The sequence below is a fragment of the Rattus rattus genome, chromosome 2 (genome assembly GCF_011064425.1).
Source record: "Rattus rattus isolate New Zealand chromosome 2, Rrattus_CSIRO_v1, whole genome shotgun sequence".
Taxonomy (NCBI): Eukaryota; Metazoa; Chordata; class Mammalia; order Rodentia; family Muridae; genus Rattus; species Rattus rattus.
The window spans coordinates 143,964,578-143,980,839 of record NC_046155.1 but is presented as its reverse complement, the minus strand read 5'-3'; the positions used below and the strand labels follow the sequence as shown (position 1 = coordinate 143,980,839).

The following is a 16,262-nucleotide window of genomic DNA, read 5'->3' as shown; positions in this document are numbered from 1 at the left end:
GTCATCAGTTCCTACTACTAAAGCCTTCACTCAAATACAGTGGAAAATCCAGAAGAAATAGATAATTTTCTAGACAGATAACAGGTACCAAAGTTACATACCTCCTAAGGAAATAGATGCCTTTATTAAAAGTCTCCTAACTAAGACAGCCCAGGACCCAGATGGGTTTACTACAAAATTCTATCAGAACTTCGTAGATCACCTAATACCAATACTGTCTAAATTATTCAACAAAATTGAAACAGAAGGAGCACTATCCAATTCCTTCTATGAAGCCACAATTACTCTTATACCTAGACTACACAATGACCCAACAAAGAAAGAATACTTCAAATTGTCATTAAAAATAATGATGCACAACTACTTAATAAATTTCTCATAAACCATATCCAAGAATACATCAAAATGATCATCAATCATGCACAAGTAGGCTTAATCCCAAGGATGCAGAAATGGTTCAATATATGTAAATCAAACAATGAAATCCAGTATGTAAACAAATTCAAAAGAAAAACTACATGATCATTTCATTAGATGCTTAGCAAGCATTTGACAAATTTCAACGCTTCTTTATGTCAAAAGTCCTAGAAAGATCAACATTTCTAGGCCAATACCTAAACATAGTAAAAGCAATATTCAGCAAACCAGTAGCCAACATCAAACTAAATGGAGAGAAATTTGAAGCAATACCACTAAAATCAGGGACTGGAAAACGCTTCCCCCTCTATCCCTACTTATTCAATATGGTACTCAAAATCATAGCCAAAGCAATCAGACAACAAAAGAAGGTCAAAGGGATACAAATTGGAAAGAAGTAGTGAAAATATCGCTATGTGCAGATGATACGATAGTATACTTAGGTGACCACAAAAGTTTCACCAGAGAACAATTTCAGCAAAGTGGCTGGGTATATAGTTAACTCAAACAAATCAGTGGCCTTCTTCTACAAAAGGATAAACAGACTGAGAATGAAATTAGGAAAATAATACCCTTCCTAATATTCCCAAATAATATAAAAAATACCTTGATGTGACTCTAACCAAGCAAGTGAAAGATCTGTATGAAAAGAACTTCAAGTCTCTGAAGAAAGAAATTGAAGAGGATCTCAGAAGATAGAAAGATCTCCCATGCTCATGGATTGGTAGGATTAATATAGTAAATTTGACCATCTTGGTGAAAGCAATCTACAGATCGAAATCACTCTCCATCAAAATTCCAAATCAATTCTTCATAGAGTTAGTAAGAGAAATTTGCAAATTATTTTGGAATTACAAAAATCCCATCAAATTGTAAACTTGTTTCAACAATAACAGTATTTCTGTGGTAATCAAAATCCCTTACCTCCAGGTGTACTACAGCGCAATAGTGATAAAAATTTTATGATATTTGGTTCAGAGACAAGCAAGCAGATCAGTGGAATATAAGTGAATACTCAGAAATGAACCCACATACCTATGGCCACCTGATCTTTGACAAAGGAGCTAAAACTACACAGTGGGAAAAAAAGATAGCATTTTCAACAAATGTTGCTGGTTAAACTTGAGGTCAGCATGTAGAATGAAAATCAATCCATATTTATTTCAGTGTACAAAGCTCAAGTCCAAGTGGTTGAAGGACCACTACACAAAACCAGATACATTCAAATTAGTAGAAGAAAAGTGGAGAAGAGCCTTGAACACATTGGCACTGGGGAAAATTTCCTGAACAAAACACCAATAGCTTGTACTCTAAGATCAAGAAACAACAAATGGGACCTCATAAAATTGCAAAGCTTCCATAAGGCAAAGGACATTGTCATTAGCACAAAGCAGCAAGGAACAGATTGAGTAAAATTTTTACCAGTCCTACATCTGACAGAGGGCTAAAATCCAATACATACAAAATATTCAAGAAGTTAGACAACAGAGAGTCAAATAAACCTATAAAAATGGTGTACAGAGCCAAACAAAGAATTTGCAGCTAAGAAATATCAAATGACTGAGAAGTACCTAAAGAAATGTTCAACATCCTTAGACATCAGGAAACAGCAAATCAAAGCAACTCTGAGTTTCCACCTCATACCAATCAGAATGGATAAGTTTAAAAACTCAAGTGACAGAAGATTCAGGCAAGGATGTGGGCAAAGAGGAACATTCCTCCATTGTTGGTGGGATTGCATGCTGGTATAACCACTCTGGAAATCAGTCTGGAGTTTTCTCAGAAAATTAGACATTGTACTACCTGAGGACCCAGATATACCACTCCTTGGAATATACTCAAATTATGCTCCAACTTACAACAAAGACACATCATCCTCTATGTTCATAGCCTTATTTATAAAAACCATAAGCTGGAAATAACCCAAATGCCCTTCAATAGAGGAATTGATACAGAAAATGTGATAAATATACACAATGGAGTGCTACTCCCCTATCAAAAACAATGCCTTCATGAAATTCATAGGCAAATGGATGGAACTAGAAAATATCATCCTTAGTGCGATAACCCAATCACAAAAAACACCCATGGTATGCATTTACTGATAAGTGGATATTAACCCAAAAGTTTGAAGTACCCAAGACACAATCCACAGACCACATGAAGCTCAAGAAGAAGAATGACCAAAGTGTGGATGATTCAATCCTTCTGAAGAGGACTTAAAAAGAGTAACACATTCATAGGAGGAGATATGGAGACAAAGTTTGGAGCAGAGTCTTAAGGAATGGCCATTCAGAGACTGCCCCTCCTGGGGATCCAGCCTATCTATCTATCTATCTATCTATCTATCTATCTATCTTTCTACACACAGCCACCAAACCTCAACAATATTGACAAAACCAAGAAGTGCATTCTGACAGGAGACTGATATAGGTGTTTTCTGAAAGGCTCAGCAAGAGCACAACAAAGACAAATGCAAATGCTAGCAGCAATCCATTGAACTAAGAACAGGGTCCCCATTGAAGAAGCTGAAGGGGCTTGCAACCCCATAAGAACATAATACCAACCAACCAGAGCTCCTGGGGACTAAACTACTACCCAAATAGTACACATGGACAGACCCATGGCTCCAGCTGCATATGAAGCAGAGGATGACCTTTTTGGGCACCAATGGGAGAAGAAGCCTCTGTTCCTGCCTAGAGAGGACCCCTCCATTGAAGGGAAATGTCAGTGCCAGGAGGCACAATAGTGGGGCATATCTGGGGAGAGGGAACAACCTTATTAAAAATGGAGGATGAGGATGCTGATAGAGTGCTTATGGATAGCAAACCTGGAAAGGGAATAACATTTGGAATATAAATAAAAATTTTTCCAATAAAAAAATTCAGGTATATTTTATATAGATAGATAGATTTAAACTTTGTCAGATCCCCACAGAATATGATATTTCAGGTCATTTCATTACAAAAGATCATTCAACTAGAGGCATGTTTCTTGCTGACAATACCCTGTTCTTGATGTAAAGAAAAAAATTGGGCATTAGTGGAGTTTTGCCAGTTGTGGCAAGATACCTATTGAGCAAAAATTATCTTACTTCATCTTCTGACAAAAATACTGTCTGGGACAAGGGCCTATTATGCCAAATAGTTGACCGATATCTCTGCCAAAACAGAGTAAAAAGTCCATCATAACTCTTTTTACCAAGTTCTTTCAAATGATCCTGCACCAGAACCCTGAAGACCGGTTTTCCAACATTTTGGGAAATGAACCAGTAGTCAACAGTGTCAACAAATTGGCTATTTCAGGTTGTCCAAATATTCTGACAGGGTTGAAGACTAATTATAGTCTCATGGTGCCATGATACAGATTTGAAGAGATAACATCCAGGTGGTAATACAAGCCAAATTGTAATTCAGATATCAGATTGTAAGCTCCTTAACTTAAAATAGATAGTAGAGTGCTTTACTGAAATTGACAGATATGATAGACTGAGAGATAAGTGTATCTTATACCTTACAATTAATGTAATTGTAATAGTTGTTTTCTATTTATATCTGAGAGAAAAAGCCTTTTTCTTTTTGAACCAAATGGGGGATATTTGTATTCTGTTTGTGCTGTTTGTATTCTGACGTTAGTTTTGCATACTCAAAAGGGGCTACCTTAATGAGTAGTAGATCACAGAATCAGGTGACTTTATGTGAAAAATCTCCCCATTGTAACTGCTCAAATAAAGGGTAGAGCCTGTGATTGGGCAGTAGAATGGAAAGGTGGGGCTAGAGGATTTAGAGAATGGAAGAACGGTCAGGGATGATGAAGAAGGATGGAGGAAGAAGAGGTAGGAGGAAGATGGAGCAGAAACACATGACCTGGAGAAGCTGCCAGAAGCAAGTGATATCATAGCTGGGAAATAGATTTGTATAGTAGTAGATCAGTCCAATCTAAGTGTACAACTTATAAATATAAAAATTGTGTTGTGTGTTTTCTACATGGGCTTATGTGGGTTGGGAATTTACTGGAATATGAATTAACAATCATTTCTATTTAATATCTCTCAACATCAATGTATTTGCCTCGCCAATACAAAGTGACAGGCTAACAGAATGTATTTGAAAACAAGATCCATCAATCAGTTACACAAAATAAGCACACCTCAGCAACAAAGATAGACATTACCTCAGAAAAGGGGCTGGGAAAATGTTTTTCAAGCAAATGTACCCAAAAATGAAGCTGAAACAGCCTATCTAATATCTAATTAAATAGACTCCCAACCAAAATTTATACACAGATTGAATAGTACTCTTCATAGTCATCAGACAAAAAAAAACAATCAAGATGATAGCTCAATTCTGAATGTCCATTCCCCAAAGACAAGGGCCCTGCATGTATAAAAGGAGCACTACCGAAACTGAAATCACACATTGAACCCCAAATATTAATAGTGGAAGGTTTCATCACTTTACTCTTACTAATGTGCAGGCTATGTAGACAGAAACTAAAGAGATAAATAATAAAACAAACAGATGTTATAAATCAAGTGTACCTAACAGACATCTACAGAACATTTTATTCAAACATGAAAGAATATATTGTCTTTTCATTCTATCAAAGAACTTTCTTAAAAATTAACCATATACTCAGTCACAAAGCAAATCTAAACAGATACAAAAAAGTTAAACTAACCTCTGGCATCTTATCAGATCCCTGTGGGTTAAGACAGTGCTTCAAAAACAAAAACAAAAAAAAAAACAAGAGAAACAGCAGAAAGCCTATAAACTCAAGGAGACTGAACAACTCTACTGAACGACTACTAAGTCATGGATGAAATGAAAAAAAATTAAAGAATTTCTAGAATTCTTTAAAAAGGAAACCTCAACATACCAAAGCTTATGAGAACCAATGAAAGCAATGCTAGGAGGAAAATTCATAGCACTAAGTGCTTTCATAAAGAAATTGATGACGTCTCATGCTAGGTACTTAATAGCACACCTGAAAGAACTAAAACAATGAAGTAAATGAACTCAAGAGACAAGGATAGGAGGCAAAAATCAAATTCAAAGATGAAATCAATAAATTAGAAAAAAAGAGTGCAATAAAAAGGCTCAATGAAACAAAGAATTGTTTCTTTGAGGAATTCAACAAAAATAGACTAGCTCTCAGCCAAATTAGCTAAGGGATAAAGAAAGAATATTTAATTTAAAATCAGAAATGAAAAGGGGAACATAACAACAGACACCTAAGAAATACAAAAAATTCATTAAATCTTACTTTAAAAACCTCTACTTCATAAAATTGGAATATAAAAGTAAAGTCAATTATTTTCTTGATAGATACAACTTACCAAACTTACGATCAGGTAAACAATTTAAATACACTTATAACCCTTAAAGAAACAGAAGCAGTCATAAAGCTCTTCTATGGTAAAAAAGGACACAAGTGTAGGTTGTTGTCATTATGCAGGTGAGGACTCACACAAGTTAGATCAAGGCCATGATTGGACAGTAAAAGAATAAGGTGGGGACAAAATTTTTGTAGAGAGGGAGAGCAAGAGGGAGAATCAAAATAAAACTGAGAAGGTTGACAGGATCTTGATGATAGTCAATTGCCAAGATACCTGGAACAGATTTCTGTAGACTAATTTATCTTATCTGTGTGGGAGATTTATATCCTTATCAATTGGTTGTAAATGTATTGTGTGGATGTACTGTACATTGAGTATTAAACATATACAACTGATTGTTGGGTTAAAGTATGTTGAGTCTTGATATTACTGGGTATCTGAAACTGGGAGGCTGGTCAGGGCTGGCCAGTGTGACTAGCAAGGGGAGTGGAGAGACTGCTGCAGCAAGAAGATAGCTAGACTAATATGGTGTGGTGCCTCACTGAAAGCAACCACTTCTGAGATAAATTAAGGTTAGTCCTATATGGCCCTATGGTGCCAGAACTAATGCCAGTGAGTGAACACCTGACTCCAAGAGTCGCAAGGGCCCAGCATGAAGAAGGGAAGCATGAGAGAATCAGTCATGCTCTTTTTAAATTATACCCCAACACACAAGCTCCAGGAGAGATGGTTTTAGCATAGAATTCTACCAGACTTTCAAAGAAGAGCAATACTGATACTTTCTCAAATTATTCTATAAAAGAGAAATAGACAGCATACTGCCAAATTCATTTCATGAGTCAACAGTAACCCAGATTCCTACACAACACAAAGACTCAACCAAGAAAGAGAATTACAGATTAATTTCCCTTATAAGCATTGATGCAAAAATACTCAACACAAATCCAAAGATCATAACAAAACCATGATTGATTATGATCAAGTAGTCTTCTTGTCAGGAATGCAGGGATGTTCAACATACAAAAATCCACCATTGTACACTACCATATAAAAAACTGAATAGAAAAAAAACATGATCTCATCATTAGATGTTGAAAAGCATTTGACAAAATCCAACATCCCTTCTTCATCTTAAAAGTCTTAGAATTATCAGGGATACAAGGCACATAGTTAAAGACAATGATGGTACTATACACTAGACCAATAGCCATCATCAAATTAAATGGAGAGAAACCTTAAACAATTCCACTAAAATCAGATACAAGATAAGGCTATCCATGCTCTCCAAATTTATTCAATGTTGTACTCAAAATTCTTGACAGAGCAATAAAACAACAAGGTGATACAAATTGGAAAGGAAAGAGTCAAAATATCACTATTTTCAGATAATATGATAGTATATTTAAATGACCCCTAAGATTCTATCAGAGAACTCTTACAGCTGATAAACATCTTCAGCAAAAGGGCTAGATATAAAATTAACTCAAAAAATCAGTAACCCTTCTTTACAGAAAAGTTAAATGGGCTGAAAAAGAAGTTAGGAAACAGCAACCCCCAAAATAGCCACAGATAATATAAAACATCTTGGTGTAACTCTACACAAGTAAGTGAAAGATCTGTATGACAATAACTTCAGGTGTCTACCAAGAAATCGAATAAATCAGAAGATGGCATCACCTAATATGCTCATATATCAGTAGGATTAACACAGTAAAAATGGCCATCTTACCAAAAGCAATCTACGTATTCACTGTAATTCCCATCAAAATTCTAACACAGTTCTTTCCAAACCTTGAAAGAATAATTCTTCACTCTATGTGCTAAAGGAAAAGAGTCAGGATAGCAAAACAATCATGTACACTTAAAGAACTTCTAGAATTATCACCTGATTTCAATCTCTACTACAAGGAATAGTAATAACAACCACATGGCATTACATAAAAACAGACAAGTAATTCCATGAATTGAATAAGTTGTTTACCCAGAAGTAAACCTACACATGGATACTAGTTTTTAGACAGAGAATCCAAAATGATACAATGGAAAACTGAAAGCATCAGTGGTGCTGGTATACCTGGATGTCTGCATGTAGGAGAATGCAAGTAGACCCATATCTATCACCCCACACAAAATGCATGTCCAAGTGGATCAAAGACCTCAGTGTAAAACTAGATACACTAAATCTGATAGAAAAGGAAGTGGGGAACTGCCTTGAACACATTGGTATAGGAGAGGACTTCTTCAACATACACCAACAGCTCAGACACTAATATCAAGATTTAATAGATGGAACCTCATGAAATCCGAACAGTTTCTATTAGGCAGAGGACAGCATAAAAAGGACAAAATGGTACCCTACTGAATAGGAAAAGATCTTCATTAACACTATATCTGACAGTGGGCTTATATCTAAAATGCATAAAGTATGCAAGAATTAAATATCAACAAACCACGTAAGCCAATTTAAAAAATGGTGAACTTATGTAAACAGAGAATTCTCTACAGAAGAATCTCACAAGGCACTTAAAGAAATGTTTAACATCATCAAGAAAATGCAAATAAAAAAACGATTCTGAGATTCTATTTTACACTCATTAGAATGGCTAAGTTCAAAAACTCCAGGGAAATCTTATGCAGTTGAGGAAGTGGGACAAAGGGAACACTTTCTTATTGCTTGGGAGACTGCAAACTTCTACCACCACTTTGAAAATCAATTTGCCAGTTTCTCAGAAAGTTTGGAATAGTTCTAGCTCAAGATGCAGCTTCACCACTCCTGGATAGATATCCAAAAGATGCTCCACCATATGACAAGAACATTTGTTCAGTTATATTTATAGATGCTTTACTTCATAATAGACAGAAAGTCAAAACAATCTAGATGACACTCAAGGGAAGAACGGATAAAAAATGTGGTACATTTAAACAATGGAATGCTATTCCGCTATTAAAGACAAACACATTATGCAATTTGCATGCAAATAAATATAACTGGAAAAGATCATCCTAAGTGAGGTAACCCAGACGTGGAAAGACAAAAATGATATGTACTCTCTTATAATTGGATTTTAATCATAAAGTTCAGGATAACCATGTAACAATTCACAGATTCCCAAAAAATTAAGTAACAGGAGGACTCAAGGGAGGATGCTGGATTCTCAGTCAGAAGGGGAAATAAAATAGACATCAAAAGTAAATGGAAAGAGGAAATTGTGTGGGAGAGGTGCTGCGGCTTAGGTTTGGGGAGAAAATCAAGTATGGGGAGTTCAGGGTTTGAAGTAGAGGGCTGCAAGGAAAAAGAGAAAATTGGTGGTAATGGAGCAACTCTGAAACAAGCTCGACACCTGGAATGGGAGAGATTCCTGGGAGGATGTGAGAGCGACTCTATCTGATTCTCCTTGCATGGGGGCATGAAGATTGGAGTGGCCACCTCCTGTAGCCAGGAAAAACTTCCAATGAAGGGCATGGGTTACCAGCCTACCCACTAAACCTTCATCCAGAAAAGTTTGATGGAATGGCAAACCAACACAGGCCAAACTGAGACCCACCCTGTAAGATGATATCATCACTTAGGTATAGGCAGGTACAAGCAAAAGCCTGTCATTGAACAAGAAGGAAGGAGGGGCAAAAGAAAAGTTTTATGGAAGAGGAGGAGATTGTAACAGAAAGGGTGCTGTGAAGGGTGGGGAGACTGAAGCAGACTGTAAGAAAAATGGTGTAGAGAACTTGGAGGCTGATGTTGAGATTCTTAAGGGATGGATGTGTACAAAGCTTTGTATGTTTAGGTGGGCAATTATACCTTATCAACTGGATCAGAGGTTATTGTGTTTTGTGTTCTTTCTTGTGGAGAATTGAATTTGGGAGAGTGTGTGGTACAACGACACTGGGCCACCTTGGAGTTGGGATATGTGTTCCTCGTAAGATATCTAGCAAGTATCTTGAGGCACTGCAGTGCTGGAACTAGTGGGTTTAAAGTATAGCCCTTTTTCTAAATTTACATCACCACACCAGGGCAGATAGACAACACTTGACACTATTTAATGATACTCTGCTATTCTTGAAAACAAGAGCCTACCATGTCTGCCATCTTTGAGGTTTTATCCAGCAGCTGCTGAAAACAGACAAAGAACCATATACAAACATTAGCTGAAGCTCAGGGAATCTTATGGAAGAATTGTGTATAGGATTGAAGGAGCTGCAGTTGTCAAGATCACCAGAAGAACACATACGGAAGTAAGTAACTTGGGCCTATGTGGGCTCACAGAGACTGAACCACCAACCAAAGAGTATACACTGATTGGACCTAGGCTCCCTATACATATGTAGCTGTTATGAATCTTAGTCTTTGTATGAGTCTCATGAAAACCAATTGAAGCAGGGGATGTCTCTGATTTGGACTCTTTTGCCTGCCTTTGGATCGCTTTCCCATAGTTGGAGTGCTTTCTCTGGCCTTAGTAGGAGAGGATGCATTTAGTCCTGATGTGATTTGATTTTCCAGGGTGGGTTCATCCCTGGGATGGTGGATGGTAGAGCCCCCATTCCTTGAAGAGAAGAGAAGAGAAGAGAAGAGAAGAGAAGAGAAGAGAAGAGAAGAGAAGAGAAGAGAAGAGAAGACAGAGGGAGGAAGTTATGCATGTAGAATGAAGAGGAGAGGAGATGGCTGCAACCAGCATGTAAAGTGAATAAATAAGTAAATAAATAAATAAATAAATAAACTAAGTATACACATACATGTTTGTTCAGCAAAATTTAAGGTTGTATTTGTACAAAGTAAGATAAACACATAAATACTAAGTAATACCTGTTTAGTTTCCATAACATCACGCTTAGAAACTTTTGTCGTGTCCATTCTCAGTAAATAAAACCCCAAATAAATAACTTATGTATGAAAAGATGTTTTAAAGCTGAAATTCTAGTAAGTAAATTGGAATTTTCTGATAATATACAACAAAACATTAATAAAAGTAGCAAATATTTGATGACTCAAGACTCCATGATTCTAGGCTAAAGAGATGACTCTCAAAAATGGAGAGATATTAGTAGTACTGTATTGCTTAGGCAGAGGACCTGAGATCAGTTTCTAGGACCCAAAGAAGGAAGTTTACAGCTTCATGAAACTGCAGGTCCCTAGTACCAGTGAACTCTTCTGGCCTATGAAGGCAATACAAACAGAAATGCACATACCACCACCACCACCACCACCACCACCACCACCACCACCACCACCACCACCACAGTTGATACTACTAGTATTATTAACACTGTCCTTAAAAAATCACTTTCACAATTCCACAACAGGATTTATTCAATGACTACATTCAATTAATCAGGTATAGAACAACAGAAACATAAACATTAGTGTTCACAAAATATTTAAAACTTTTGAAAATGTATTCCCATGGGAACATCCCTGGAGGGAAACTGGCTATTTTCTCCCAGAACACTTTATTGAAGGCTTCAGCTTGGGCTACTGTGAAGTGATTCTTCCAGTCCCCAGTTGTGCCTGGAAAATGGGAAGCACACACGTAGGTGGGTTAATAATGGACTAACTCTGCTCTAGCTCCTCCCATCATATGATCTTACCATTTCTTTGATAAAGACCAGGCAGTTAATAAAGCAAACTACCATTTTCTGTAGAAACCTATTTAATCTCTGAAATCATATATACAGGCTTTTCCCTCTGGGAAATTATGTCCTAACTTTTTCTCACTCAACCTACATGGCAGACAATCTAACAGCAGCAACACTGACTTGATCTTTTTTTCTTGTTAGTATAGAACAGAATTTACTCAGGGCATGGGGAGGGGAGTTAAGAGGCTAGTAGGGGCAGAGAGAGAGAGAGAGAGAGAGAGAGAGAGAGAGAGAGAGAGAGAGAGCAAGCCATGAGCATGTCAGAGAGAGGAGAAATGGAATGAAGAGCAGGAGCAGGAGGCAAGAACAAAAACAAGAGAACAAAGAAAAGCCTGACCTGATCTTTTATTTATCCAGATTATTCTACTTCAATCAAATCTGGTTCCATCACTAAGCTAACTAAACCATGTTTATCATCTCAATTATCCAAACAGACTTCAATTGTGTTGTCTACATTTTAGTGTTTACTTATAGAAGTTCTTCAAAGCATGCAAGCAACTTTCAATTGATATCTTAAAAAAGATTTAGTTATGTGTGTGTGTGTGTGTTCACATGAGTGCTGCAGATACAGTTATTAGCTGAATTTCAGCTGTCTTGATTTTCCCACAAGATACAGGGAACCTAGCCACTCCCAGCTGACAAGATTGCAAGACCTCTGTTTCACTCAGATATGTTGTTTTGTGATGCGTGAGGATCTGTATAATTTGTAGCACTTTCTCTTCTGACCACACATTGGTTTTCACCACTCCATTACAGAATATCTTTAGGTTTAGCCTTAGAAATTGTCCATCTGCTTGTGCTGTGTTGTGTCTTCCTTCACCCCAGAGGCAAAATATCTTTTATATAATTACACCATGCTCCTTATTAATGACACTAAACTTCTTGTACCATCTTCCTTCCATTTATAACCCAGCAGCCCCCATCCTTGCTATGTTTCCTAGCTGTGGCACTGCAATGTGTTCCATGCATTTCTGCTTTAAATATACATGCAGAATATGCATCTAATATATTTGAAAAGCAAGTGTTTCTTAAATTACTAAATTGTTCATTTCACAAAGAGTGCCAGACATATAGGACATACGCAGGGTGGAATTTTTTAATGAATTCATGAATGTGTGAGAAAGGTATAGGCAGTGTTCAAACTTTGTTGATGAAGAAAAATTAGTCTTTGAGATGTTACCCAATGTGATAGTGATGGATGTGGAATTGAATCCAAAACAATTTACAATAGGAGTCATACTTTCTTTATCACGTTACTTCCTGTATTATCACATAAGTGAACTTTAATTCCCCTGTGGGCTGTATTAAAGAACATATAAAAAACTCATAAAAAGGTAAATCACTAATACAGCATATTCAAATAATACACCATTAACTAATATGAATATAAAATGTCTTCTGATAACATGGGTCCCTATCAGTATCCATTGCTACTCCAGGTTTCTTATGTTCTTCATTATTAGAGCATATTCTTATTGTTTTCTACAGCATTTCTGGATCTTGATAAGCCAAACCAGATAGATGATGAACTACAAAAATCTTGTCAGCGACAGTGCTGAGGGTACCCGGACGAGAATGGGCTATAAGAGACACGAAGAAGGATGCCAAGACAAGAGTCTGATCAAGACAACAATTTTATTTTTTCCCAAGGCTGAATTTATACCATAACAGGGGTAACAGAGAGAAGGGACAAGTGGAAAACATTTACGCAGGTCAAGGACACAATATTCGTGTGGTCAGCTGATGTCAACAGGATGTTGGCTTTTCAGAAAGGTTACAGGTCATCACGTTGGGTATTTTGATGTCAGATGTATTTCTCAGCAAGGTCAGAACTTTATCATATCATTATTCATCCTGCCCACCAGATTTGTATTAGTCTTCTGCAGCTGGCTGGGAATTTTCCATGAACCCAGTCATACTTAACTGTAATCATAACAATAACATTAATAATGGAGGGTTTCAAAGGCATTGCTCCCAACATCTCCCCCTTCCTTATAATCAAATGAAAAGGTGACCAAATGGCCCTGCTGTCCTGGAATGAGCCCCACGGGAACTGTGTCTGTCTTAGGTTGGATTGATATTTGTCACATGGCCAAGAGAATGTCATGGCCACGGTCCGTCATGGGATAAGGCAGCAGCTAATGGCAGCCCTCCTGTCTTAGACCCTTTATTTGTGAATATATCACTCTCTTACCCATCATTTACAGTCCAGCTCAGCACGCAGGGGTGACAATTTGTTGATGTTTCAGCAAAAACAGCAGGAGAGCAGGCAGAAAAGAATGTTGGCCTCATTTGGCTTAAGGATAAAAATGTCCTTGCCTGGGCTGGGAGGAGATGTGTAGGTAAGCTTGGCCCTCACCAAAGGTATCCTCCATAGCTAGCCTATGATAATATACTTGAACAGGTTTTGCTGCCATATTACCTACCTGTTATTTAATAAAGCTGATTAAATGATTAAAATGCCCAAGGGGCCAAAAAGATATAAGCAAAAAGAAAGCCTACTAGGGGACCAACAGAGAGGCAAGAAGATTGGACAATCAAGGGAAGTGGAGAACCAATTTTGATATCAGCTCTCAGCTTTTTCTCTTTCTCATTTTCTCTTTTCTAAGACTTTTCTGACCTGTTTCATGCTTTCTTTAACCATATTCTAAGACACAGGAAGTATCCAAGCACTGCCTTTCTCTCACAAAGCAGAATTCACTGTGATTGCTCAAAGTTGGGAAATTAAAGGTAAAAAGCCAATCTGAAATAAGTACACTTGTTAGCATGTATGGTTTATGTAAAAGAGGGATCCACACAATTGTTCTTTCTGATTAACTTCTGACCCTTAAAGACAGTGTTGGTCAAAATTAAAATAGTCAGATATATTTAAAACACTGCTCCATTTTGGATAGATGTGGAAGTTTAAAAAATGAATGAATTTATATGATTGTAAATGTTTACCATGAAATATCACAGAAGGGATGCCACCAGGAAAAGTATTACAATTTTAACTAATATTAAACATCTTAAATAATTTGGAGAAACCTCAGCATTGATTTATAACCATCAGGAAAAAATAAAGACATAAATAGGTATCCCATGCATGTTATGTCAGAAATAAGCAAACTCCAACTCAGTACAGGACAGTATCAAAAACTGGAAAATAAATAATATGTTGATACATAGAAGGAAAATAACATGTTGATTGACATTGTTGAAATTTTCAAAATAAATCAAATAGACAATTCAATTTGGGTTCCTGCAACAATCATAATTGCATTATCCAAAAAGCAAACCCTACAGAAGGTATCACATTGTAGAAGAATACATATCTCAGCTGTCCTGGAGTGGGTGGTAGAGCTTCCAATTCTTCTTGTGTGATGGCAATGGACTTGAAGTAGTGCAGTTCTTTGAGCAAGCAGCTCCTCTCAGTGAAGTGCAGGCTGTAGATGAAGTCGCGTGTGCCCTGCGCCATGTTCAGTGCCTCCATTGGCTTCTTCTTGGGGTCAGGGCCCAAAAGTGGGGGTGGGGTAGGAATACACAGGCTCTTTTAACAATTTTATGGTAAATATAATCCCTGTATCAGCACCTGATTGAAACAATCTAAGGCACTAAATATATCCACATGTTCAATCCTGGTTTCGGCCCATGGGGGTAAATTTAATATTTAGGGGGATGCACCATACCCTTGTTATAGAATTAGAACCTTTACAATGGGAATCTGGGACATGTACATTAGCAGGACAGGAGGTATTATAACTCAAACAATGCAACATATTAGGCGATAAAATTCTTAAGAACAGGGGAAAAAGGCCAGGAAAAAAAGCTAGGGAGTGGCCCATTGAGAGCGGGTGGAACAACCAGATCAGGTGACAAATAGCATTCAGTCACACAGCTAAATGAGGAAGCTTTCTTGGGATGAAAATGCCAGTGCAAAAATAATCGCAAGCTTTGTGCCTGTGAAACAGAAAGGTGAACAGAGGGGCAGCTGGCGTCTATTACTGGCTGTCTCTCTGGACTTAGATTCTCCCTTAAGGAGTACCTACCTTCAGTGTCAGCTTGGTGGTTCTGCCTCTCAAGAGACGCAGTCTCTAAAGGACACTAGGCTTCCAGTAAGAACTAATAACAAAATGATGGAGAGATGGTTAGGGCCTGGGTGCTAGATGCCAAGTGGATGACAAAAGAATTGTAATCGGTTCACCTGGGACTTTTAGGACTTTTTCTACTGCCATTCCTGAGGCAGGAGTCAAAGTTGAACTGGGCTTCCTGCATCTTACATCCAATAAAGAGATTGCTAACACTGGAGTACTAACCTTTAATAGAACTACAGCCCTCCCTATACCTCGGAGTTCCAGGACTGCAGTAGCAGCCCTTCACCAAGCTGTCTCACTGGGTTAAAGGCCCATGGAAAAGAAAACATTGATCCTGACCTTTGCCACAGCCTCCAGTTGGAGTAAGCTGAAGAGTTGGTGCCAAGACTTTCTCCTCTTATCATCCTAGAGTAAAGCCTGTTCTGTCTGGCAAAACAAAGTTCCTCGTGACTCTTTCTGAAACTACTTTAGGGGCTCCCCTGCCCCCCATCTTGGGGTATTTTGACCACAGGGGTAGGAACTGACTGCTGGGTGGATAGGATCAGAGGCAATCTCTCTGTCAATGGTGACTAATGGGGAAGGTGACTTAATGCTGGAGATCAACTTTTCTCTTGGAATAGGGCCAACAGATAAGGCAGGCTCCCTTAACGAACTTCTTGTAATGAACTCACTCCTTCTGTGAGCAAGTGTTTAAGGTCTGGCCACTGAAGGCAACGACTGGAATTTTTTTCAGGGCCAAAAGTCTCATAATAGTCTTTAAAATAATCACTAACTCTCCACTATCTTTTTGCTATCAAAGTGTCAGC

General features: G+C 37.7%; 1 protein-coding gene across 1 annotated transcript in view; it reads right to left on the bottom strand.

Annotated features, from left to right (window-relative positions):
- Window positions 1–11,070: 11,070 nt before the first annotated feature.
- The window catches only part of LOC116893273 (alcohol sulfotransferase A-like), a 129,448-nt gene continuing 124,256 nt past the window's right edge, over window positions 11,071–16,262 (bottom strand). Inside the window, 1 exon segment of the mRNA XM_032895120.1 lies at window positions 11,071–11,255. Within this exon segment, the coding sequence (XP_032751011.1) occupies window positions 11,071–11,255 (185 nt within the window).